General features: G+C 40.4%; 1 protein-coding gene across 1 annotated transcript in view; it reads left to right on the forward strand.

Moving 5' to 3' along the window:
• Window positions 1-26,521, forward strand: part of LOC115907888 (transcription initiation factor TFIID subunit 4-like) — a 153,339-nt gene that overhangs the window by 70,728 nt on the left and 56,090 nt on the right. The window contains 1 exon segment of the mRNA XM_030956090.1: window positions 6,172-6,228. Coding sequence (XP_030811950.1) covers window positions 6,172-6,228 — 57 coding nt within the window.

The following is a 26,521-nucleotide window of genomic DNA, read 5'->3' on the forward strand; positions in this document are numbered from 1 at the left end:
CTGACTGAGCTGCCCTGCTTGACGCTGGTTTTGGGTTTCCTTCCTGACATGAGCATCACAGGTGAAAAAAAAATGGCACGAGGAGGGCCCATCCTGTGTATAAACACATCAGTAGAGCACAGTCTCTTTAAAGGAGATATTTGGGAGAGTCAACTCTTGGCCCTGGTTTGTTCTGCCTGTGAGAGCCACTGGCTGTTGTTGCCAGGTGTGTGCAGAACCAGACATCCTCTCTGGGCCTTTGGGGATGGCACAGGCAGCTGAGGGGAGTCTTAAGGCTGCAGAAAGGTCAAAAGCCAGACTAAAATCACTTGAGGAATTTACCTTTACGTTTGACATGGTGTGTCTCGTGCAGATTTAAAAAAAAAACAAACAAAATAACAAACCAACAAAAAAACAAACCCAACCCAAACCCAACAAAGCACTAGTCTTATTATAGTAAATCTGTGTTCTTGCTGCTTTCAGAGCTATTTCCAAAATCTGAAAGATGCAGGTGGTGTCTGTCAAGTTGAATGAAGTTCTGGTTCTGGGCTAATAATGGAAATATTTCTGGCAGCAGAAGGAGTAGGAGGTCGTAGCTGATTTGTTGTTGTTTTATTGTTTTTATTTCTGAATTTTTTTTTGAGAGAGTGGTGACAGTAAGGAGTTACAGCTTGGGGTTGTCCTGGCTCTCAGAAAATGAATGAATCAAACTCTGTGTTATAATCTATGATAAAGTGGATCATATTAAAATTAGTGTGTTAATTGATCTGCTCAAACTGTCTGAATGCCTGTGTATTTTATTATAAAATAATGCTGAAATTTAATTTCCAGTATATGCATTCAGTTAGTCTATTATTTTGAGTGTTATGTATTAGTAGCACAAGTCTGTCAAGTTCTGGGACCTTAACTACAACTATCACAAGAGCAAGATGTGTTCTGTAAAAGAAAATTTACATAAGTAAATGGAAAATTATGTTTAGAATTGTTTGTAAAGTTAATTAGCATATATGGACGATTGGGTAGTACTATAGGCTGAAGGGCTCTTTTATGGAGAGATCACTGGAATTTGGTGCTGCAGATTCCCTTCCACCCTGTGCAGTGATGCTGGGAGGGGCTCTCCCTGAGTCTGAGTTCAGGCATTCCATTTCATCCCTTCCCCTTCTGAGAGCAGTGATTCAGTGCAGCCTCCTGCCTGCCTGAGCACTTGGAGCTCACTTCTGATGGGAGCAAAGCAAAATGGCAATTATTGCGTTGAGATAATTTCTGAATTCTTAGGAATTTGTTACTGCAATTTTAATGATTTTAATATAAATCATTTTTCAGACCTGTGCTTCTGCATTCCACCTCACCATGGTTGTAACAGTGAGCCGCGTTTTACCCTCAGCTATGATGCTTTTAACTTTCACTTTTTATTAACAAAGCTAACGTGAAAGCAAAGTGTTTCATGTTGCCAATTTAATTTCTTTAATTAAAAGTGAAAGTTATAAGCTGGTACAGCCGTGGGTGAAGTTCTAATGTCATCAATGGGGAAAAAATAGGTATAAAATTGAAACTGTTGGCACAGCAGTGGCTCTTGATAGTACAGCACCTGCAGTTGTGACTCTCTCATTATTTAATGCAAAAAGATGAATTTGAGGCATTCAAGACCCCCAGTGTAAGTATTGGTCAGAGGCAGTAGAGCTGCAAGTGCCTTAGTTGGGATCAGATGTAGCCAGTTGCAGCAGAGACCCTGTGAGGCATTTCCCAGCACAGGTGCAACAAGCTGAGACTTTAAAGTCCTTACAAATCTAAACAGAACACTTAATTTTGTTAGTGGATCAAAAATTTAGCAACAGTGCAGCTTTGACATTAATAATCAAGCAAAGGATTGAATAATTATGGTAATGAAACACATCAGAAGTACTTTTAGTCTGTCCATCTGCATAGATGCAGAATATGCTCCAATTTTAAAAAAAATTGGTGCATGTTTATAAGTATGCTGTGGTTATAAATACCCTTATAATTTTAAAAACACTGTTGCTTTCTAGTTTAAGACAATTCTGTGAAATCTGAGATACCCTTAAAAGTACACTGTTCCTTGTGTAATTAGATGTCTCTTTTGTGGCCTCCTGCCTTAACACAAGCCAGGGGAAGAGCTGAGGTTTGGAACATTAGGGAGTTTGCTAACATGTAAATGAAGCCCCTTATTTCTGTTGTTTTGAATACACACATTTAACATACTCTGCTTTTCATACTTTGGAAATCCAGTATTTCCATAGACATAATGTGATCTATGCAGTTTTCAGTTTTCAGATCAAGAACTCTCTAACACAAAGCATTTGGTTCTTCACAATTAAAATATCAGGTTGTCTGGTCTAATAAAATAGCTGATGTTTGGGAGAAATGTTAACAAACCTGGTTTGCTGAATACATTCTCAGAGGAGACAGCATTTAATATATTTAGAAGTATGTTATCTGCTTAGGATCAGTCCTGGGTTTCTCTAAAATTACTATGGGAAGCTTGCTTGCTTTTAAAGGTGTTTATTCATCAACAGGAAAATACATTATGTAAATGCAGCCTGCTGTATTTACAGATCTAGACATGATGAACAGGGAGGGGAAGGCAAAGGAATGGTGATAAAGTCCTTGGAAGTATTTGATTTGGTGGGTTCTCTGATCAGTGGGTGTTTCCAGAGTTTTAGAGGAAGGAGACATTGGTGCATTAAAAGACTTTGGAAAAGAGTGTTTCACAAAACAGGTGAAGTGCTGCATATTAAGATTTGGATGTTAGAGATAAAGTAGAAAGGAAGAGAAAACCCAAAATATGAATTAACTGGAAGAAAAAAGTTAAACTGATATTTTAAAAAAGCTAGGAATGATTAGTCAGTAGCTTGACAAAAGTAAGTGTAAAATAGTGAAATAATTGCTTGGTGATGTTGCCATGTAGACAAAGCACTACAAGAGCTGAGCAGCAGCAAAATTGTGCAAACTCTTCAGAGGAAGGGAGAGATGTTCACGTGTGGAATGGAGTGTAAAGGGAATCCAGTGACATTTCTAAAGCTCATTTAGGCACCTCTCTTAAGCTTGACATTTGCATTTGCTTATATTTGCTTTAATCTGTGTTGCATGAGCATTGGTGAAGCCTTTTATAATTTACATTAGATCATAAAGTAAAGAATTAATGAGATAGTCGATGTTTCTACTTGTCCTTTAATACATTTTAGCCTCTGTATGCTGATGATTTTATTTCTAAAGCTTACTGGCATGATAACCAGCAGGAGAGTATTTTAGTCTTACAAATCTGCTTAAAAAATCTATTAAAATTTATCTGAACACAAAAGAGTTAAATTCCTAAATTTTTTTAGTAGTAGTGATTTTGCTTGTTTGAAACAAGAACTAGCCTGGATTTTTGGAAAAGCTCTTTGGCATGGATTCAGGCAATAATTAGAAAATCATTGCATTATTCTAAATGTAAAAATAGTTCTATCTATACCTTTAATCTGGGTTATATATTAAACTTCACCTGGTATTTTAGATCTTCATTGTTGAAACAAGATTGTTGTATTTGGTATTGTTCAGGAGCTCAATACCTGCTTTCACCTCTGCAATAGTATTTATCATATATTTACTGTGAACAAGCTGGGGGTTTACACAGAGTAGGTGATTTGCTTTTGCATGTTGAGATTATCCTGAACTCTCCAGATCTGCTCTTATTTGGTCAGTTTCTGGGGAAGAAAGAAAAAGCCCCAACTTTTAAAAGTGTTACTTTAGTCTGTAGCACTTGCAGAGTTTTTCCTTCACTTATGGAGCCCAGGAAATTGCAATGTTACTTTGCATCTCCTGCTTTAATTTTTCTTACTCTGTCCCCAAACACTATGTACCTCTGGTGTGTTTTCCAGGATTCTATCATTTCCTTGTAGAAAGTTAGTAACAATATTAGAAGTCTTAGTTGGATTCTCCCAGGACACTCTGCTTCCTCCTAAAGCTGCTGTGCTTTCAACTTGTACTTTGCATTTGGCGAATTTTCAGCTTCATACAGGAGTGTAACAGTACTTTGTGTTTCTGTTCTGCTTTCACTGTGAGGCTCACAAGGCAATAGAAGTTCATTGTACACTTATAAATTTATCATCAAAACCCATGAAAGGGCTAAATACGCTTTTCCATACATCATACTGGAGAAACTGAGGCTCCAACGATTGAATTGTTCTTGCAAAATGACAGCAAGGACCTTGTTCAGCTCAGTTCATGAATACTGACCTGAGCCCATCTCCGGGAGAAGCAGCTCACTGGCTGGGCTTTGTTACTTTGGTTTTTAACCCAACAGGTATAAATATAATCAAGTTCTTACTAATTACTGTGTTGATTAGAAACCCAGCTCTCTGGCAGACCCACATATTTAATAAAATACCTTTTTGCCCTTTGAACAATCACTAGGTCACAGTATCTAAGCTTTTATTTTTGTCTGGCCACAGCAGTTAGAAGGAACCTCAGCCTGTGTTGTGGTGGAGTTTCACAAGTCAGATTTGGTCATTGCCTATCTCAGATTTCAGTTTGGCATTCAGTTGCTGCAGACACTGCCCTGTCCAAGAACCTCTTATGCCAACAGACACAGAAGCACTTGGAGATGATGTTGGAAGGTGAAGCTGATGTGTACACTGGAAGAGTTCAGCACACCTAAAAATCTCGTTTTTGTTTAATGTCACCCTGTGTTATCAGCACTGTGTTTTATAGCTGTGCTATATTAGCTGAAAAAAAAATAATTCCAGTTCAAACAAAACCAACCAAACCCACAAAGCTGACAGGAGAAAGGATACAGAATTCTGTGCCAGATCAAGCCAAGGCACTCTCCAGGTGTTATCAAAAATAGTACCCAACCCTTTTAAGTGCAAGCCCTTAAAACCTATCTCCCTTTCGTCTTCTTAATGGACTTTTGAATTCTGACCAGAATACGGTATGAAAAATTTAAACACTGGAAAAAAATCTGAAATATATAACTTTGCAAACAAATATTCTTTCAAGTTTCTGCTTTCAGCATAGCAACAAGCAGGGCACAATGGATAGGAGAGGGCACAGACACTCCTTTAGGAGTTGGGTAAATGATTCCACTTTAAATCTCAAAGAAATACTGAATTGGAACTACCACATCTCTCAGGTGTCAGAAACAACAGTTTTTCATGGATGTCACGAGTTTTTTTGGAGCTTCTTGTAACTTCTTATGCAACATTTGCAGAATGCTGACCTATCACACATTTATAGAAGTATAATGTGTGCATTATCTGCCTCTGAAGTTTTGAATTCCATCAGTCTTAGAGGGCATAGTGAGCACAAATATAAATTTAATGGTTTTTTAACATGTGGTTATAAAATACTCTGTGTCTAAAGGAATGTTACAGGTTATTGTAATTAAATGATCTGCTTTTAGAGCTGTTCCTGGTTTTGAAGGAAAATACAAAAGTTGTCATTTAGCAATATTTATCCAGTTCTATTATTGACAACATGAATATTATTAGTGGTGCATGAATGGCTTTAATAGTGTATTTCTGTGCTGTACTCAAAGTAAGCTCATATGGAATAGTAATATCTTTATTATAAAGATTTATCTTTCGGGAGGACGACTCTACAATGGTTTTTCTTCATGTTCTCTACCAAGACCTAAATACAAGCTTAGTTGCAAACAGTAAATTTTTAAATACGTGATTGTGAGGACTTAAATTTAAAAGTTTGGATAAATGAAAGGGTGTAACTTCTGCTCTTGGATGCTTGAATCTGTTAGTATTAAATAATTGAAATCTAAACCTGTATGGAAACTTTCACATTGACAAAAGCATGGTTGGGTTGGGTTTTTCTGGTTTTGGTTTAGTTTTGGGTTTTTTGTTGGGGGTTCTTTTTGATTTTTTTTTGGTAGTTTTTTGTTTGTTTTCTTTTGGTTTTTTTGTGGTTTGGTTTTGGTGGTTTTTTTTTTGTTGGTTTGTTTTGTTTTGGTGTTTTTTTAAATTCAAAAATCTTGACTGTATCTCATTTACAACTGAGCATTTAACCTCATTTTGGGTGAGCTCATGGGTTTGAAATTGCGCTTCTGTCAATTTAAGTGTCCCATGTTTGATACCTTGTATCCTGTTCCTATTTCTTAGCTATTTTTTAACTTACTGCAACAGATGAGGGGTTCTTAAACCATCTGTTAACCTTTTTTCCCCATTTTTTTTAAACATGTAGAGTCGCTCAAGGCAAGAAGACCCAGAGCAAGCTAGACTGAAACAAAAAGCAAAGGAGGTAAGCAGAGCTAGAGATCATTACACTTGACATTTCAAGGCTTGAACATATTAATTTTTTATGCCTTGCTACTTGTATATCGTTAATAAAAATCTGACTAAAAACTTTTTAGGATGTATTTGTTGCTTCGCCTTTGATCTTAATGTTTGCAAACTAATACATTAATACATGTGAAGCCTAAGGAGATTTTATAAGAGAATATTTCCATACATTACATTTTCATTTCCATTTTAGGTAGCTGTAGCTTTTGTTGGGTTGTTGATGACAGCAGCTCTAGATTTTGGTGGAAAATATATGCCTTTGTCTTTTTGTAAAATGTCGCTTTCTTAGAAATGTGCTACTTAACCATTTTGTTCTGGTAACATTCTTTCAAGTAATGTAATTGCCAATCATTTTCTGTATCGTGTGATTCAGTGGACTGTTTACTCATTTGTCTAAATTACAATAATCTAAAAAATATCAAATAATTTCCCATGAAGCTCTGATGTGTTACTCTAAGAGTACCTTAATTTGCTGTAAATGAGTGAGTGTCCTTTGCTTAAGGCATCTCATGCCTTAGGATTGGGTTGTAACTTAAATCAATTAGAAAGATTAAAATATCCATCAGTTGAAAGCAATTTCAGCAAAATGATGCCATTCTTTTTAGCCAACTTGTTTGGATATACACATTAGCAGGTAATTATGCACTGGAAGGTAAGATATACAGAAAAATGCATATAGCAAGTCCTTTTGTATTGACCTGTTCTTCCTGTTCTGTTTCCCTCTTGGCAATATTCTGGAATCCCGTTAGCTACACAGATTTTATGTATGTAACAGTCAAAAAAAAATCCAAATACATGGATGAGTTTTATTTGTCTTCATTTCGTTCTGTGATTATGTAGTAAGACTTGCTGAAATGAGTTCTTGTAAACATTAGACCAGGCCCTACTGTTTCCAGAGTTAGAATTGTCAAGCAAGTATTGAAATGAAATAAAGTAATCAAGTTATTTCGCAGGAAAAGAGGCAGGATTTTAATAGTACTTGGGTTTTGTAGGCAGCCAGGGAATGTAAAGGAAGAATGAGATTTCTGAGAGCAATTGGTGGCAGCAGAAAGGGCTGTTGAGCTGAGAGCTGAAGGTGCCGTGCTGCTGGAAGTGAGCAGAGCTGGGATGAAATGCATTGCTGCTGCTGCATCAGTGTGGCTTTCCTGGGCGTTCTTTCGAGGTCATTGCAAACTTGAGGAAGTGGAAGGCAGGGCCAGTAAGGCCGGTGTGGCCGTGCTCAGGGTGGGGCCGCTGTGGGGGAGCCCGGCCCGGCCCAGGGGGCGGCGCGGCGCTGGCGGGGCGGGCGGCTCCGAGGGTGCGCAGGGCGGGGGCCGGGCCGGGCACATCTGCGGGGGGAGCCCATTGCGGGGTTCGGGCACTCCGGGCTGTGCGTGCAGCGCTGCCTTTGGGCGCTGCAGAAGGAGCTCCTCACAGGAGCTTGGGGCACACTGGGCTGTGGGTGCAGCTCTGGCTGTGTCTGGGTGCTGCAGAAGGAGCTCCTCAGTGCTTTGGGCACAGCGGGCTGTGGGTGCAGCTCTGGCTGTGTCTGGGTGCTGCAGAAGGAGCTCCTCACAGGAGCTTTGGGCACAGCGGGCTGTGGGTGCAGCTCTGGCTGTGTCTGGGTGCTGCAGAAGGAGCTCCTCACAGGAGCTTGGGGCACACTGGGCTGTGGGTGCAGCTCTGGCTGTGTCTGGGTGCTGCAGAAGGAGCTCCTCAGTGCTTTGGGCACAGCGGGCTGTGGGTGCAGCTCTGGCTGTGTCTGGGTGCTGCAGAAGGAGCTCCTCAGTGCTTTGGGCACGGCGAGCTGAGGGTGCAGCTCTGGCTGTGTGCTGCAGAAGGAGCTCCTCACAGGAGCTTTGGGCACGGCGAGCTGAGGGTGCAGCTCTGGCTGTGTCTGGGCGCTGCAGAAGGAGCTCCTCAGTGCTTTGGGCACAGCGGGCTGTGGGTGCAGCTCTGGCTGTGTCTGGGTGCTGCAGAAGGAGCTCCTCACAGGAGCTTAGGGCACAGCGGGCTGTGGGTGCAGCTCTGGCTGTGTCTGGGTGCTGCAGAAGGAGCTCCTCACAGGAGCTTAGGGCACAGCGGGCTGTGGGTGCAGCTCTGGCTGTGTCTGGGCGCTGAAGAAGGAGCTCCTCAGAGGAGCTTCAGGCACACGGACCTGTGGGTGCCCCTCTGGCTTTGTCTGGGCACCACAGAAGGAGCTCTATGTCACCATGATATTTTCTGAAAAATCCCCGCACCAGGATTTCTCCTCCTGGGAAGCTGGGAAGCTTCAGCTTCTCCCTGTTTTGCTGCTTTGGAGTGTGATTTGGAGATTGCTTATCCAGTATGTGAATTGTTTTAATTTAATGACCAATCATGGTCCAGCTGTGTCGAGGCTCTGAGGAGTCATGGGTTTTTCTCGATCATTCTTGTGAAGCATTCTGATGTATCCTTTCTCTTTCTGTAATATAGTTTTAGTATAGCATTCATAACATATATGATATGATATAATGTAATATAATATAATATGATATGATATAATGTAATATGATATGATATAATGTAATATAATATAATATGATATGATATAATGTAATATGATATGATATAATGTAATATAATATAATGTAATATAATGTAATATAATATAATATAATATAATATAATATAATATAATATAATATAATATAATATAATATAATATAATATAATATAATATAATATAATATAATATAATATAATATGATATAATATGATATAATATGATATAATATGATATAATATAATATGATATGATATAATATAATATTATAATAATATAATAATAATATAATATAATAATCAGCCTTCTGAGAACATGGAGTCAAATTCTCATCTCTCACCCCCTCCTGGGGACCCTGACAACACCACAGCTCCTCAGAGAGGCTTTGGGCACACCAGGCTGTGTGCAGCTCTGGCTTTGGGCACTGCAGGAGCTCCTCAGCCTGGCTGCTGCAGCCTCTGCCCTCAGAGCTTGCCCTGTCTGCTCACAGAAATGCATCATCTGCTGGCACCACTGATATGGAATTTCATTCTGCATGTTTGAAACCATAAATAATGTCTCTGGAGCTCTAGAGACTTTCACTTAAATATTAAAATTTAGTTAGTAAAACATTTTCTTTTGCAAAGGGGAGTGTCACATGGTACCGGCAGGATGTTGTTTTAAGATTGTTCGTATTTTTTTCTGCACTGGCTATTGGATATATCCTGACGTCTTAAAGTATTGGCACTGCCAAAATAAAAAAAATAACTCATTTTATAGTATAAAAGGTTGATTAGAAAAACTGTCTTGGGCATGGCTTTGTCATTTGAAATTAAAAGTCAATGCTAACAAAAACATCAAAAAATTTCAAAACTTCACTGCCAGCTGGGCTACTCTTACATGTGCTTATGACCCATAGCTCAGAGAGAAATTGTGTTTCTTCCAGCTTTTGTATAAGCTGATGAATAAAATACTGTCAGCTTCAATAATAAGCTGGATTTGAAGCTGCGATTCAGTGATTTCTGTCGTGAATATTGCCTGAAGACCTTTGTTGCACAGATATTCTTGTGGCCTATAGTGAAGTGGTGTTAGGTAGTGTTGTAAAAAAACACAGAGGGCACCTGAGAAACCTGCAGCTCTTCTAGTTTGTATTACTTGTTTAATGATATGATTGCCAGATAGCTTGTTTTTTCATCCCAGCAAAACAACTGATAATTGTTTTATTAATATAAAATATAATATAATATAAAATATAAAATGATAAAAATAATGATTATTATGTTCTGAAAATGGGTAATGGCTCAGGCTTTAATCAGTTTGAACAGTGACACTACTGACAAAAGTAAGAGAGAGTAAGTGAAGTACCAAAAGAAGTAATTTGAAGTCTTAAAGTCTTAAATCTTTCCTTAAAAGTAAAAAAAACCATTAAAAACACCAAAGGAACTCTGGAAAACGCTATCTTTGAATGCAAAATAAAGGTACCAATAGAAGGATAATAGGATGAAGAGGAAAGAAGGAAAACTAGGAAAGGGTATTTGTTCCAAAACATTCTCCTTCATGGATATTTTGGAGTCTTCATTCTGTAATGCTCTGTTTTTCTTCCTAATTTAAGAAGAAAAAAAGATTAGCTCAGTTTCTTTCACAGAACATCTACCAGTTGAAAGATTGCTTCTTGCTTCTTAGTGCAATAAAGACAGTGTAAGTGGGATCCTTTGAACACATTTTAAAATTAATTTGATTAGGTGAAGATTATATTTTTTCTCTGTAATTCCATCTTGATCCATTTATTAGCCATTCTTCAAACCATTCTGCATATTCTTTAAACCAAATTGGTATAGATCAGGTTTAAACTGCATTAAATACTTACTCAAACAAAGGGAAGCCCCATCTCCACAGGGTCTTATTGCAGAGACAAGACATAACACTCAGGTTTCATTCACAGCCAGACCTGCCCTGATTTAGTTAAGGCAGTGCAAACCCGCTCTGATTTCAGTTTGAGTGACTTATTTTGCTTTGGTATTAACCTGTTTCAAGTAGATTTAAGTAAAAGCAGTAGCAAAATGTACCCATGGAGGATTATCTTGCTCAGAACTCTCCATTTGCTTTCACACTTCTAAATTGGTGCAGCCTTTTTCAGTGGACAGCCTGTGATTGTTTCAATGGTAAACTTATTTTAAAAACTATTGAAAATATTTTCCATTGAGACAATTTCAGGGGAAAATGATGCTTTTCAGCTGTTACTTTGTTGCATTGCTTTGTAGCAAATTCTGATATGTCTGACTTGGTATAACTTAATGTAAGAAATAGTATCATTTGTGAGCAGTGTCTGTTTTTGTTGGAAATTATATAACTTTTCTAATTATTTTTTCTAATTAATGGTTTTAATTAACTTTTAAATTATTGTTGTAATCAATAATAAGCAGGGTATTGATAATAAGCAGTGGAGTTTTCCATTTTAGCCAACACATAGTTAAGTTTTTGCAGAGACTGCTGTTGTCAAAGAGTGATTAGAAAGTCACTGAAACTTTAAGTTTTGCTAAACCAACCCTGATAAGCTTCAATGAACAAAGCATGACTAAAGCTTTTAAAATCAAGTTTTAGGAAATACAGTGATTTATGTAGTCTGGAAGTCACAAATGTAAGTTAAAGAAGTTATGAGTTCTCTAATTTCCTTTAAAAGCTTCATTAAATAGAACATAAAAGAAACCATACAGCTGATAGCAGGCATAGATCAAGATTAGGAATATCTGAGTCAGTACCTAGTAATTAATGATAGAAATGATTTAAGGAAAGGCAGGGAGGGTAAGATCCTTAACATCCATTCTGTCAGGGGTATTCTGCTTATCAGGGTCTATTGCCTAAAAAATGGTTTTAATTAAAAAGTCAAGTAGCTGAGGTTGATCCTGGAAGATGAACTTGGTTCAAATTTTTGTGTCATCATCAACCAACAATATGGCACAATAATGAATAAACCAGACCCCATAAATGTCTGAGCCTGTGTGCAGGGTTAGATAACCCCCAGTGGGATCTGTTCTCAGATGTGCCCATCAGCCATGCAGGGGAACTCTCTGAGCTGTTGATGTTCATGCCAGCAGCCTTCAGATGCAGCCCTGTGTGTGCCCCTGCCAGCAGAGCTGGCCCAGCTGCCCAGGGCTGGACAGGTCCTTTGTGGTCCCCTGGCCAGGAGCTCTGGGCGTGCTCAGGTCCTGCAGGGGCACAGCAGGCTGAGAGAGGCTCTTCCACTGTGGGAACCGCTGCCTTGGGTGCTGCCAGCCCCCACCTGCAGTGTCCTCTGGAGCAAGAGCCTTGCTGGGCTGAGGTTTAGGCTTTGACTTGTATCCTTTTCTGAGTTCTGTGTAGTAAAATATGGGGGCTGTTAGCAGGTGGAGTTCTAGAAAAAGCTATAGGATCCTTCTCTTCAGAATAATGAAATATGTACATCTATGACTTATATGTTATGTGGTTCTAACATTGCCTTAGAGGTTTTTAATCCCCCCAGAACTTAACTTGTAGCAGAATTACTGACACTCCAGCATTGTATACTTAGTGACGATAATAGGAAAACAGTTTTACACTAAATAAGTTCTTTTCAGCACACATGTATCAACTTAATAGGAGTGATTTCTTTTAGAATATTTATATGATAGTTTACTGCAGTTATCATAATTATTGAAAATGAAAAGCAAGTGAAAAGGATTTTCTTTGTTTGGCAAGTTCATTTATTCACCTTTTCAGCAAAGCCAAAGTTCTTAAATATTTTACTGCTAAAGCAGTGTCTCAGTGATGAGAAGTCTAAGTAAGTTTTCTATTTTATCATGCCTGACATTAAAATATTGATCCAAAAGCAACAATCATATCTTAAATTGGTTTCTTATAACACTGAGAAGTGGGGCACTTGAATAGGAAATTTAAGTTAAATTTCCATGTAGCTCTGATCCATCTGAGTGTCAGTAAGTGGAGAGAAGGAAAAGCTATAAATGTGATACCTGAAGTAATGATGAAGCAATGTTTAAACAACACTGATTCCTCAGAACAGAGTTATTTCATGAATAGTTTTCTGCATCAGGTTACCAAGGCTGCAGCTGTTATGCAGAAGGAGTGCAAGCATTTCTGTCAATATGTGCAGAAAGTCAGGTAACAGTCACCTTTTTTGTACTTTACCTGTACCACAGGTCTGTTTGTACCCAGAAAAATGCTTTGACCATTCCCATCTGGCTTAAGCTGGATTTGGCTTCAAAGTACAAGATTTTTCTGAAGTTACAGAGTTGCTGCAATGACCTAAAATGTTAGTACTAAACTTGCACTTCAGAGAGGAGTGGTCCTTTCTTACCAGTAAAAATGCTCTTCTGGAAGTCCTACTGCATTATTAAGTTTACTGCTTGTGTTAGCTGTGGGGTTTTTTTCCTTTTCGCAGATATTACTTTAGATGTACAGATGTATTATGGTAACAGTCCCAAATTCTGATGACTGAAGTTGATTTTAAAACTTAAAACCAGGATAAGAGAGGACTGGTATTACATTTGCATGTGCAAATGGTGCTGGGGAAACAAGACAATTTATAACCAGTAATAAGTTTATTACATATGGATCTTGGTATGTAAGTCTTCCAGATTCCCTTTGTTTCCAAGGATGAGGTGCTGCCCTGTGATGGATTCTGGAAGTCCTGTAGAACCTTGTTCAGTAGCAGTCTTACTGTTCAGCAGAACTTCTTGCATATATCTTTGTAAAATTGAAGGTGATGACAATTCCACCCTGTTCTCCTGGGCTTAGAGCAGAACTTGTGGCAAGTTCTCTGGCTGAAGTTGAAGTGTGGTGTCACCCTTGCTGTTCAGAGAGTCAGAAACTGGATAATTGACAGAAAAATGCTGGGGGATCAGAGGAATGGCTGTGATATCTTCCAGCTGAGTCAAATTACTTATTCCTGCTTAAGTAAAATGTATATTAATTAGAGCTGAGTCAAGGGCTGGGTTTCTTTTTGTCTTCTCTCTAGCCTAAGCTTGACCCAAGCTTATCATATTAGTCTACCACAAATCTAAATTAAATCCAATGCTGTCCAATGTAATAATTTTCTTCTACAGCATACACATAGTGCCCAACTCTTGTTTAGTTTTCATGAATGCTTATTTTTCATGACTGATGAAAACTGTTGGGTTTAGCATTCTTAAAGGGAAATGCTGTTTTACTGATAGAGGAGCTAAATACACAGCCATTTTTAAGTAACAAACTGTTTTCATACCACCATCTTTATAGTATGAAGTAAGAACACTCCTTTATCTTTGTTTATACTTGCTACCTAGAGAACAAACCCTTAGAACTTGGTTTGCGCCAGTGTGAGTGCCTTGTGTGAGAAGGATCCATGTATTGCATCCGTGTTTTGTTCCTCACAAAGTTCTGTGTCACATCTGGGAGGCTTTGCAAGGGAGGTGTTGGTAAGCAGGAAAAATGAGGTTGCATATGTTGGAGAGCAGGGGCTTGTGCAAAACAAAATGGGACAGTGAGCATGGGATTGTTCAGCCTGGAGAAGGAAGCTTCAGGGTGACCTAAGTGTGACCTTCCTGTACCTGGAGGAAAGATGGAGAGAGACAATTTACAAGGGCCTGGAGCCACAGGGCAAGGGAGAATGGCTTCACACTGACAGAGGGCAGGGTTAGATTAGACATTAGGAAAAAACTCCTCCTTGTGAGGGTGCCCAGAGCAGCTGGGGCTGCCCCTGGATCCCTGGCAGTGCCCAAGGCCAGGTTGGAGGTTGGACAGGGCTTGGAGCAGCCTGGGACAGTGGAAGTGTCCCTGCCCATGGTGAGAGGATCTTTAAGTTCCCTTCCAAGCCAAACCATTCTGGGATTCTGTGGGTGTGACAAGAGAAAGGAACAAGAAAGCAAGCTGTCCACTCAAGCATTGTTCCTTGTTTAGCTGATGTCTCACTGAGTATTTGAAAGGTATCAACCTTCAAATTAACCCAACAGCAATGTAATTTCCTTAGATCTTGTATGACAAGTGTATTTGTCCTGGTGCAAACTCCTGTTTGAGGCTTTTGCAGCTATTCATAACCAATGAAACAGAGGGATTTTCTTACCCTGCTACCAGAAGGGTTCCCATTTAGTGCTCTGAGAATGGAGGGCATGAAACTACTGAGAATTGTATACACCTGTAAAAGTTGGCTTTTCTTTTTGTGATTATTTCTTGTTTTCTCGTGTTTCCTAACAAAATGCTAAGTCGCTGTGTACTCTTATTTTTCAAGTAAAACTAGTGAGGAAGAGTCAAGACTCATTTTCAAACTGGACTTTACTTCTGGTGTGAAACATATTTGGCTTGTGTTTGAACAGATCCAGAAGAGCAGTACCTATTACAAAGTCTGCTCCCTCTACTGGATTTTATTGTTTTTAAAGCAAAAAGGTGGTCAGGAAGGAGAAAGCCATCCCTGTTGTCTCCATCACCTTCCAGCACACACACCCTGATGGAGTCTTACCTAACACAACCCAAGGTTGTTGAAATAAGCAGTCTCTCATTATACAGCAACAGGATTACTTAAATGTGAATTTCCAGAACTCGGGTTTAGAATGGTGAAAGCTTTTTGCAAAGAATTTTTGAAGCTGAAGGTGACTTTGCTCTTCTGAATTTCACCAAGATAGTCCAGCAGGAACTTCCTCCTGTAAAATGAATTTTTTGAAGGTGGTAACAGTAAAATCTTCAGACCTTCAGATCTCCTGTAGTTTTCCTTCCATGTCTGTAGGAATAACCAGTGCTACTGCTTTTTGATTTTGAACAAGTGGAGGGTGGCAGCCCCCTGTTTCTAATCCCTTTTGAATGCCTGGACAGCCAAGCTTGGTAAAAGATAAGGGGGCTATTCTCTTCCGTGTTTGGTGTGTAAGGTTTGTGATAAGGGTGGTTTGAGTTTGCCTGTCCTGAATACTGACAATTGCATCCAGAGATTCCAGAGGAATGCATGCAATTCCTTTTCTGAAAGAATTTTTAAATTTTTAAAAAATCTATTTAAATATAAACACACATACTCTATCTGTGTGTGTATATGTATATATACACCAGATGAGTTTGTGCAAGGGAGAGGTCAAGACTGAATTTGCAGTTCTCCTTTTGCTTCAGTGATATTCTGTCTAAATATGGATCTTCCTCAGGTAGAAACAACCTTGTTCAGAACAATTTATCACACTGGCATAGACAGGGGAAAAAAGAAAAAAAGCTGTTTGGAGCAAGTTGTGAATGTGGAAAAATCACATAACTGTTTTAACTGAGCACTGCAACAGATTTACTTTCGTGCTAATTTGGCTGAATAACCACATTTTAGAATATGATTGCCTGTTTAATAAGTAGAGGGCAGCAAATGTCAGCTGTGTCTGCTTGTCAGAAGCTGAGGAGGTTGCTTGGACAACAACATGAATTATTATTTAGATGATTTGGCCCCTTAGTCAAGCCTGCTCTACTCTGTAGCAGCTTGCGGGGGTGGGGGAGGTCAAGGTGTATTTAGGCTCAAGCCTGCAGGGCAAATTTTCCCCCATCCCCTCTGTGCGCGTTGGTTTCTTACTCCAAAACAAACCTGAATGAGGGCTTTAATTCTGCTGCCGAGCTAACGTGTTTGTAAGCCCTGTTTGGCAGCCGGGAGCGCTCGAGGCAGTCACAGCTGCCAGCTTTCATCTGCCCCCGGATCCTGCGGGGCTCGCGTCACATGCGCTGCCCCCAGGGCACGGAGGCGAGCGCCCGGCTCCGTGTGCCCCTTCCTCTGAGGGGCTGGAGCTGCTTATCCCTGCTCCGTGTACCCCTTCCTGTGAGGGGCTGGGGCTGGGGCTGCTTATCCCTGCTCTGTGTGCCCCTTCCTGTGAGGGGCTGGGGCTGGGGCTGCTTATCCCGGCTCTGTGTGCCCCTTCCTGTGAGGGACTGAGGCTGGGGCTGCTTATCCCTTCTCCTGTGTGCCCCTTCCTGTGGGGGGCTGGGGCTGCTTATCCCTTCTCCTGTGTGCCCCTTCCTGTGAGGGGCTGGGGCTGCTTATCCCTGCTCCTGTGTGCCCCTTCCTGTGAGGGGCTGGGGCTGGGGCTGCTTATCCCTGCTCCTGTGTGCCCCTTCCTGTGAGGGGCTGGGGCTGCTCATCCCGGCTCTGTGTGCCCCTTCCTGTGAGGGACTGAGGCTGGGGCTGCTTATCCCTTCTCCTGTGTGCCCCTTCCTCTGAGGGGCTGGAGCTGCTTATCCCTGCTCCGTGTACCCCTTCCTGTGAGGGGCTGGGGCTGGGGCTGCTTATCCCGGCTCCGTGTGCCCCTTCCTGTGAGGGGCTGGGGCTGCTCATCCCGGCTCCGTGTGCCCCTTCCTGTGAGGGCTGGGCTGCTCATCGGCTCCGTGTGTTCTGGGGCGGGGGCTGCTCATCCCTGCTCCGTGTGCCCCTTCCTGTGAGGGGCTGGGGCTGCTTATCCCGGCTCCGTGTGCCCCTTCCTGTGAGGGGCTGGGGCTGCTCATCCCGGCTCCGTGTGCCCCTTCCTGTGAGGGGCTGGGGCTGCTCATCCCGGCTCCGTGTGCCCCTTCCTGTGAGGGGCTGGGGCTGCTCATCCCTGCTCCGTGTGCCCCTTCCTGTGAGGGGCTGGGGCTGCTTATCCCGGCTCTGTGTGCCCCTTCCAGTGAGGGGCTGGGGCTGGGGCTGCTTATCCCGGCTCCGTGTGCCCCTTCCTCTGAGGGGGGGCTGGGGCTGCTTATCCCGGCTCTGTGTGCCCCTTCCAGTGAGGGGCTGGGGCTGGGGCTGCTTATCCCGGCTCCGTGTGCCCCTTCCTCTGAGGGGCAGGGGCTGGGGCTGGGGCTGCTTATCCCGGCTCTGTGTGCCCCTTCCAGTGAGGGGCTGGGGCTGGGGCTGCTTATCCCGGCTCCGTGTGCCCCTTCCTGTGAGGGGCTGGGGCTGGGGCTGCTTATCCCGGCTCTGTGTGCCCCTTCCAGTGAGGGGCTGGGTCTGGGGCTGCTTATCCCGGCTCCGTGTGCCCCTTCCTCTGAGGGGCTGGGGCTGCTCATCCCTTAACCTCTGTGCCCTTGCCTGTGAGTCCCTGTGCGCTGTGGCTTCACGTCCCGGCTCCTGTGTGTCCCTGCCCGCCCTGGCTGCGGCTGCGCGTCCCGGCTCCCGTGTCCCTGCCCCGGCTTGTCTTTGTGAAGCCCCCGCCCTGACCTCCCCCTGCTCCCGCAGCGCCTCCCGGCCGCAGTCTGGCTGGGTGCTCGCATGTTCCGTGCTCTCACAAGGATGTGTACGTTTGTTTGCAATGTGTACATTTCATAGAGCACACTGCTTTTCATAAAATCTGGGATCTGTTTCTAACCTGGTAGTGGAAGATGAAAGAGTTCATGGGAGTACAATTAAAGCAAAAGTTGAAATGCAGTGGTAAAATTTTAAACAGAGAGTAATTTAAAGCTTCCTTGCCAGGCCATTTTTGAGAACATTTAATATCATTAACATAGGGTAAAAAGTGTCCATTTTGGTCAGCTAAACACATCATTTCTGACTGTAGCTAGCTTTTCTGCAGCTCTTCTCTAAGCTACAAGCTAGGTGGCTGGGCAGTAACATGCAGGGGTCATGAAAGGTGTGTTAACATCTATTTCCTATTTTTAGTTTAGTCTTGTCGTTCAAAAATACTGTGTCAGCCTGTGAAAGAGTTACATCATCTTGGCTGAATAATGAGATACTGCTCAACATACCTTGGAAAAGTAGTTTTCCTGCAGTAGTAGTAGTAATCTTTAAAATAAATAAAATTTCTTATTGTCATTCACAATATAGACTGTTTTCCCCTCAAATATTTTTGTTAAAGGTTGGTATTCTCTCTAAAATGTAAACACTTGAAAGGTATTAATGTATTTTTAATGTTATTGAGCAGTTGAGTAATGATTTGTAAGAGTTTTCGTTTTGTTTAGTATTACAAATTGCTACTGAATTGATGCTTAACTTCTAGATTTCCATGGAAATGGTCATAAATACCTGATTTCCTAGAATAGGAAGGTATGTTATATGCATTTATGCTGATGAGTGTCTGTACACTGAGGTGTTACAGATTCCTAAAAACTGTTTCCTCAGTATTGGGTAGGGCTGAAGGGAAGCAAGTTGAAAAGCAGTGTGGTGCAATTACAGTTCATGGGTTTATTGACTCTGCACAGCCATGAGGTACAGAGCAGCCTCTTACACTGCTGTGTCCTTTACCTCCACAAGTAGAAAATGTATTTATATCCAGAACAGACATTTATATTCTTGAAACAAAAATAACACCCTGTAGATTCTGAAGATTTCTCTTAATGGCCAAAAGCCATATTCATGTGGTGAGGTGCTTGAAAATCTATTATTTAAAAAAAACAAAAATCGTAATGATAAAAAGATTTGTCCTGGCAGAAGTGCTCATATCTGGCAAACATGTCAGATAATTTAAGTAAGCTTTAGGAAAGTGTCAAAAATACTCAATGGGAAAATAAAGTTTAAGTGCTAAACTCAGATGTTAATTGTGTTCAGGACAACAGGAGAGCAGCAGAATGTTCACTCCACTAGAAACATATTTGAGGTGAAATTGGTGAGAAGAAAGCATGTTTTTATGAGAAAAAGGATAATTTTTCTGTTTATTTTGAAAACCTTGTTTAAATTCTGAGCTGTGTTTCCACAGAGCCCTTAGTCCTAAGCAGCCCAGCATTCAGTGACTGTAGTGGGCACCTGCCAGCTCTGGACAGGTGAGATGGGCTCCCCTCAGGGGGTGCCTGTGGAATTTCCAGGATTTCTGCCCTGCCTTAGTGTGACAGGGAATGATTGTGGAGCTTACTGAATGCACATCATCACTTCACTGCGTATGCTGCTGTTCAATTGAGTCAACTGCTTTCAGCGTCCTGTTTGGAGGAACAGTAAATTCAGTATTCAGCAAAATTGTTCTCTCTTTTAATAATGGTCTGTCATCAGCATTTGCTAGTCTTTCCTTCTTAAGCATTATGTTCAGGAATCTCTTATGTGTGTCAGAAAACAAAAGTATGGGATGATTTCTTCCTCCCTCTAAGAAATATGTGTTTGCATCTTTTTGCTGTTTTTACCTTTTTAGTGATCTAGGTGGCTGCAAGATAGGATGATACAGACCTTCAGGTTGCATAGAAACACCTAAAGAATATGGAGCTCCATTAGCTCACCCTATGAGCTTCTGTAATTAAGTCTGAGATTAAAAACTTGTACCTTATTTTAGGGTGCAGAAGTCAAACAATACTCTAAATTTTAGCAGAGGAGAAAGGTAACTTCAGGCCATGAGAGACTGGCAAAGTTTCCTGAGACCATTTCTTTATCCCAGTTTTGTCAATGTTTAATTTGGTAGTTGACATAGAGGTAAAAAATGCTTAGCTATTGAATTAAACTTCTGTGTGTGTTGTGTGCAGTCATGGTGCTCAGTACAAGGTGCTGGGTTTCAGTAATATGTGACAGTGTTCTGCTCCTGTATTTATTTGATGATTGGATAGAGAGTTACTATAATATTTAAATACCTTGTACATTGTTATGCTATCTAAAATGCATCTATTTCTTAAATTTGTCAATGGATGCTTCTGTTAACATTATAAGATAGGGTGGCTTCTGTGATCTGCTCAGCTACACAAAAGAAAAAAAATCATAAATGTACATTTCATAAATATCCTCAGGTAATTTTAATTGAGGCTTTAAAAATAATTCCTCAGTTAAAGTATGTTCATCTGTCCGTCTAGGCATGGGGAGAAATAATTTCTGGGAAGTACTGAAATTTGAAAAACAAACATCCTATATCCAGTGGGTAAGGAAATGTCTGCATTAGCAGGCATGCCAGCATTCAGGAATGCTGAGGACATGTAGTAGGCTATGTAGCAAGTGTGAGAATGATCTGACTGTTCTGTGATGGAGATTTTTATTTTTGCTCCTGTTGCATTTTAAATGCGTGTCCCTTACATTTAAATGTTATAATTGAATCCTTCTGCCCCGCCACTGTAACTATGGAACAATTCTATTGACATCAGTAGCAATATTCAAAACAAACAGAATTTGTCCTCTGGTGTTAGATACCATCTGATATCGTAACAACTCCTGTGGACAATTAGGATTTATTGTTATCAGCTGCACCTAACGTTTTTGCTTAAATGCAAAGTACTTTTGCAGTTGTATCTATAAAATAACCTGTGTATGTTATCACTGGCCGGGGTCTATGTACAAATCACGAACAGGACTGGACTGCTAGGAACGTGCCTTGAGCTGCTTTATTTTCCAGCATCAGCCTCGTAATCTAAAAATCATAAGTTCAATCCTCACACAGAACACCATTTATTGTTGGTTGGGGGTTTATGTATAAATTATGAACAGGATGGGATTGTTAGGAATGTGTTTTGAGTTGTTTTATTTTTTAGCATTAATTTTATTACATGGTTATAATAATGGGAAGATGTTATTATCTTACATTTTAGGCAGTAGTTAAAGAACTTAATGTTACAACTTACTTTAAAAGTTTTTTGACTAATTATACAAAGTAAAAGTATATTGACAGTAGTTTTATCAAATTACTATAAGTGTATGTATTTTTGGTTAAAACAATGTTTGCTTATTTTGAATACAATATTTGCTTGTAAGTTTTAAAACACAATGCACAGAGCTTTATTATTAAGTTTAAAACTTTTTAATATTTCATTCTTTGTCTTCTGCCTGGGATGTGAGCTGATGGCATCTTCCCATTGTCATTGCCATGTAATGAGGCTGATGCTGGAAAATAAAACAGCTCAAGGCACGTTCCCAGCAGTCCTGTCCTGTTTGTGATTTGTACACAGACCCCAGCCGGTGATACATGTGTGTGCAATTTATCTGAAAATCAGTCCTAACCAATCAGATGTTGTGATTATGCATTGATTTCTGCGTGTGCTTGTTTGGTGTCTGTTTCCCATCTCCTTGATTTTGTTGCTGCAGGTGGAGGATGTCAGTGGCAGGGTGTGTTGAGGCTGCTCAGCCCAGCTGTGTGCAGCGCTGGGCTGAGCAGCGCGGTGCGGAGCCCTGGCTCTGCTCGCTGCTCTGTACAACAGTAAGCCTTTGTGACAGGCTGCTTGCTGAACCCTTCCTGCCTGCATATGGCACAGCAGAGTTCACTTGTTAGCAGATTATCCTTTGTGCCTTGATGTTAAAAGAGGATACTTCCAGCCTGGGTTTGGAGCTGTCCTAGGCAGGGTGTGCTGCGTGGGGTCCGAGACAAGTTGGGAAGTGCACACGGACAAGAAGGGGAAAATGAGCACAGCAAACAGTGGTGATTCCAGTGTTCTCCTTGTCATCCCTGACAGTGTTTATTGTGAATTTAAAACCACTTTGAAACAGCTGGCCAGCTCTGTAATGGAACATCATTAAATATTCTTCAAATTTCTGGCCAAAAACCAACCTTTAAGGGCATGTAGAACAATTATGTCTTAGGGGACAGTATTTTAATTCCCATATTTTTAAAACTGGACTGGTCAGAAAAATGTGGATTTTTAGACATTAGGATTTGGAACATCAGTTTTAGAACATAATGAAGTTTTACCCTTCTACCTTTACAATTCAAAGAGAAAAGTCAGAATTTTTTCCCCCCAAGATTGTGAGAAAGAGGAGCCTGTAATGAGGATATATCTATAGTTCTCCTTACTTATGATAATATGCCAAGGAATAGAGTGCAAAAAAACATAGTGGAGTTTTTCTGTGAAGAATTATATTCTGCTGGTGGTGACACACATTTTAGAATTGTAATATGTCGAAGGATTGTAAAAATTTACATCAGAGGTTCAATATGCAATAAATTGAAAATTAATTAACCCTCTTATGTTGTTTTGGAGATGGGATGAGTGTTTTTAGGAAAAGCAGAAGGAAGAGTGAAAGATTAAAAATATTTTACTTGGAAAGACGAAGGTAAGGAGGTACATTTTACATCATCTCATTTCCTTTCTAATGCAAATCTGATTCTTTGATTATTCACTTATATTATTTATTTTTTCTCATACAAAAGGTAGAAATTATGACATATTGAGAATGTAGGCATTTTTATACTGCAGTAATTGTGCAACTATTGCACTCCTTTCATCTATTGATGAAAAAGGATTTCAAGAAAAAATAATTTTGAATAGAATTAATTAACAGATTCTTAAAGTCCTAAGCATGTAATGTAACTGCCGTTTTTTAAAGCAGAAAAACAAGAGAGAAAACAAATAATGCCCCTTGAGCAGATGCTTATTCACGTAGGATAAGTAGTCTTTGATTTTGGAGAGGTGGTGTGACTTGCAGTTGGAAACCTTGATTTTTTTGTGTCGTTATTTATATCTGCAATAAATGAGGAATAAGCATAAAACATGAAAAGGAAAATTAAGCATTATGCTAGTTCTCTTGCTATTTCATTTACAAGAAATAGGCATTTTTTAATGGTGTGTTGCTGTGCCTTTTGTTGACCATATCTGTGCGCCAGGTCTGTCTGCTTGTTTCCATTGGCTTGTCATGTTCACTAATTAGGGAACTGCTGCATGATTCACCTTGTTAATTAGAGGGACTTGCACACAAAGGCCCTTCGGGCAGTGCGAAAGAAGAGCCTAGCACTAGTGCCCTGAGAAAGCTACAGCCTGTGAAGTAATTCTTCTTATCTACCTTCTATTTTTTATTTGAAATGAATAAATCATTGAGATTTTCCTTGTGGAGTGAAAATGCAAGAATTCACATCTTTGTAAGATGTAAATTATATGTGATCAATAGAAGGGGATGACTACTGTATTGTACTTACAAGATTCCCTAATTTACTGCTTGTCAGTGTCTGAGAAATTGCTTGAAATATTTTGTCCCCACACTGTGGTGTGTTGTTCCCTTGATCTGCAGCACAAATGAGCAGCAGCGGTTTTGCTATAGCTCAATCTAAAATAGAAAATATGTAGATTATTTAAATTCAAGCTTGTTTTGCATCCCCAGTGGAACTTCCATTTTACAAGTGAACCCCCAGCACCACCCCCACAACTTTTAAGGGGAAGAAGGTGGTGGGCGTGTGGCTATTTTTGTTCCCGGTGTTTTGCTGTGCCTCAAACTTCACTTTCCAGCAGAGCAGCACACTTGCTGTATTGTGCATTCTTTAGTTGAATATAGTTTCAGAATAAATTAAATTTGTTTTTGTCATGTCACTTAGACTTGATCAAACCACAATCCAAACTGCAGAAGAGGAAATTGCGTTAAAAGTGCACAACCAGTCGCTACACTGCACATTTCCCATCTGTTTATGACACTTCAGACATTAACTCCAATGCCATTCTCTCTAACTATTTGATTAAAATTACTTATTACAGCCAAATGATTTTTAGTAGATTGCTACATTCGCCTCATTTCCTCAAATGAGGCTGGCAGTTTCAAGATGCAGATTTCCCATAAGAATGCTAGAGGACTGGTATCAAAATCTGGGCATTTTCTTTTGGAATAATCTAGTTAATAAAGCCTCTTACTAGAATTTCTGATTAACTGCTATTTTAAATGCACTCAAAATTTCTGCTATTCAGAAGTTTTGTGCTAATGGAATATAGCCAGAGAAATTTCACCAAAAAATAGAAATACTTATTTGGAAAAAAATGGGGAAAACACTTCAGGCTGGTGTGAGATTTTATGGTATGAAATACTGTCACTCTTCTATGGACGATGAGATCTTCCTATGTGCCTTGGTCTTCAGCTGGACCAGCCAAGAACTTCTTCCATCTTCTTGGTGCAGTTCTGGTGTACTGATTTTTAATTAATTCAGATTTCAAGTTGTGCCAGAGATGAACAGAAATAGAAGTAACCAAAGGCCATGCTCTGCTTGAAATTCCTGATGCATGGAGAAGATGGTGCAGATAAAATTCCTGATGTGACTCCCCTAGCACTAACACAAAGTTGGAGCAGCCATGGAGAGTTATCACCATCCAAATAGCTGTTGTATTGCTCAGACACGATGGAAGAGTCTTTGCAGGGTATTTTCAGAAAGGCTCATTGGATACCTGCCATGTGAAAAGCAGAGCAGTTGGTTCACTAGTCCAGCACCGAGCCCTGTGTTACAGTGGGCAGCACAGCCTTTGGGATTACTGCCTGCACTCTTACTTTCCAGTGCATGATTTTAGAAAGGCCCACTCTTTGTGGAGTGTTGTCCCATATGCGAGTGTTCCTGTCACTTGTCCCAAAGCCCCAGCTCAGCAGGTTTCCTGCTCTCATTACTTCAGTCTGTAACTCTCGACGTGACCGAGCTCCGCTCAGGCTTTCACTGTGTGTTATGCTCCCTGGTCTTGATTCAAACATCAGTTTGAGTCCTCACACAGTGTCTCACTTCAGGGGGAAAGGAGAAGATCCTGGAAATCTGGGGAGCATAGTAAACCCCCACTTAGATGAGCAAAGGGCCTGGGAAAATGCCTTATCCCATCTTTCTTGCCAGAAGTGAGGATGGGAGTGAGGATGTTCCACTGGGTGCTCCTGAGCTGAGCAGCCCCATGAGCTTTGGCTCATGTTCTTCCCAGCCATACTGATCCTGTCTCATGTCCTTTGAGGAACACCTTGAGAAGATTGGTGATTGTCCATAGTTGCCTTGCTCCAAAATAAAATTAGGACTGATAATTACAAAATAACAGCTCTATGGGGATTTTTTTTCAAGAGTCTTTTTCTGATGTCACTACAGGTAAGTTATTGACACTCCAGTAAGGCGCCAGCTCTAGTAGTGCTGATCCTGCCCAGTTATCTGTGCCTCACAAACCTTTGGCTCACATGGACTTTGCTCAGATTTGGCTTGGCAAATCTGCCACACTCTTACAGCACCTAACAAATACAAAGGTTTGAACCAGATGTGTCTCCAGCTTAGCATAGGAGAGCCTGGAACTGGTGCTACTGAAGAGAAATTGTTTGAGGAATAGTAGAACCAAAACAAGAGAAATTGTACTGGAGCTCAAACAACAGATTCTGAGGAGTGAAGGAATATAATGATTAAAGTTACTGGAAGGACAAAATATCCATTGTTGTAGAACTCTTTCAGAGGTGTTTGAGGGATATCTTCCTTAAGTATTTATTATACCCTGTGTTACTCTAGATAGGAATATGTAGCTTAAGAAATAGTTGGACTATTACAGAAATAAATGTGTTGAAGTTAATAAATAATTAAATAATAGTGCATTGTATTTGAAAAATAAAAAAATGTAACCCAGTATGTTAAAAAATTACAAGAGTTTAAAATAAAATCTCAGATTCTTCATGCTTTTGATTTTTTATAGATTATGAGTCAGCTGTTAAGGATACTTCCAAGAAAATTAAACCTGTGACTATTTTTTTATATATATATGCACACACACACACACATATATATATATATATATATATCAGTTCAGACAGTACGTAGTCTTGAGTAGTAAGGGGATGAAATTGTAGATATGAGGATAATTGTTTTTAAAATCCCATTTAACTGTGTAATGTACAAGACTGGAGAAAATTACAATTAAGGCTTTATATTTCAAGGAAAAATAAAAATGAAAGGCAGGATGCACCTGGCATTTTCTGTATCAGAGTTTGACACATTGTCTTGAAAGTAATAGGGCACGTTTAAATGGAAAATTTGAGTAAACTTGTAAAACATAATGAAATTAGATGTAATAAACAGAAATGTCTGTTGTAGGAAAGATGCTTGGTCCAAAGTACCTCAGTTAAGATTCCAGAACTGTGTTCAGATGCTCATTATTTTGAGAAACAGTCATCTTGAGGCTGAAACATTCCCAGCTTGGTCTTTGCCCAGGGTGGTTTTTTTCCTAACTCTGTGCAATAATTTTCAGCTGC

Source organism: Camarhynchus parvulus, chromosome 11, assembly GCF_901933205.1.
Source record: "Camarhynchus parvulus chromosome 11, STF_HiC, whole genome shotgun sequence".
Lineage (NCBI taxonomy): Eukaryota > Metazoa > Chordata > Aves > Passeriformes > Thraupidae > Camarhynchus > Camarhynchus parvulus.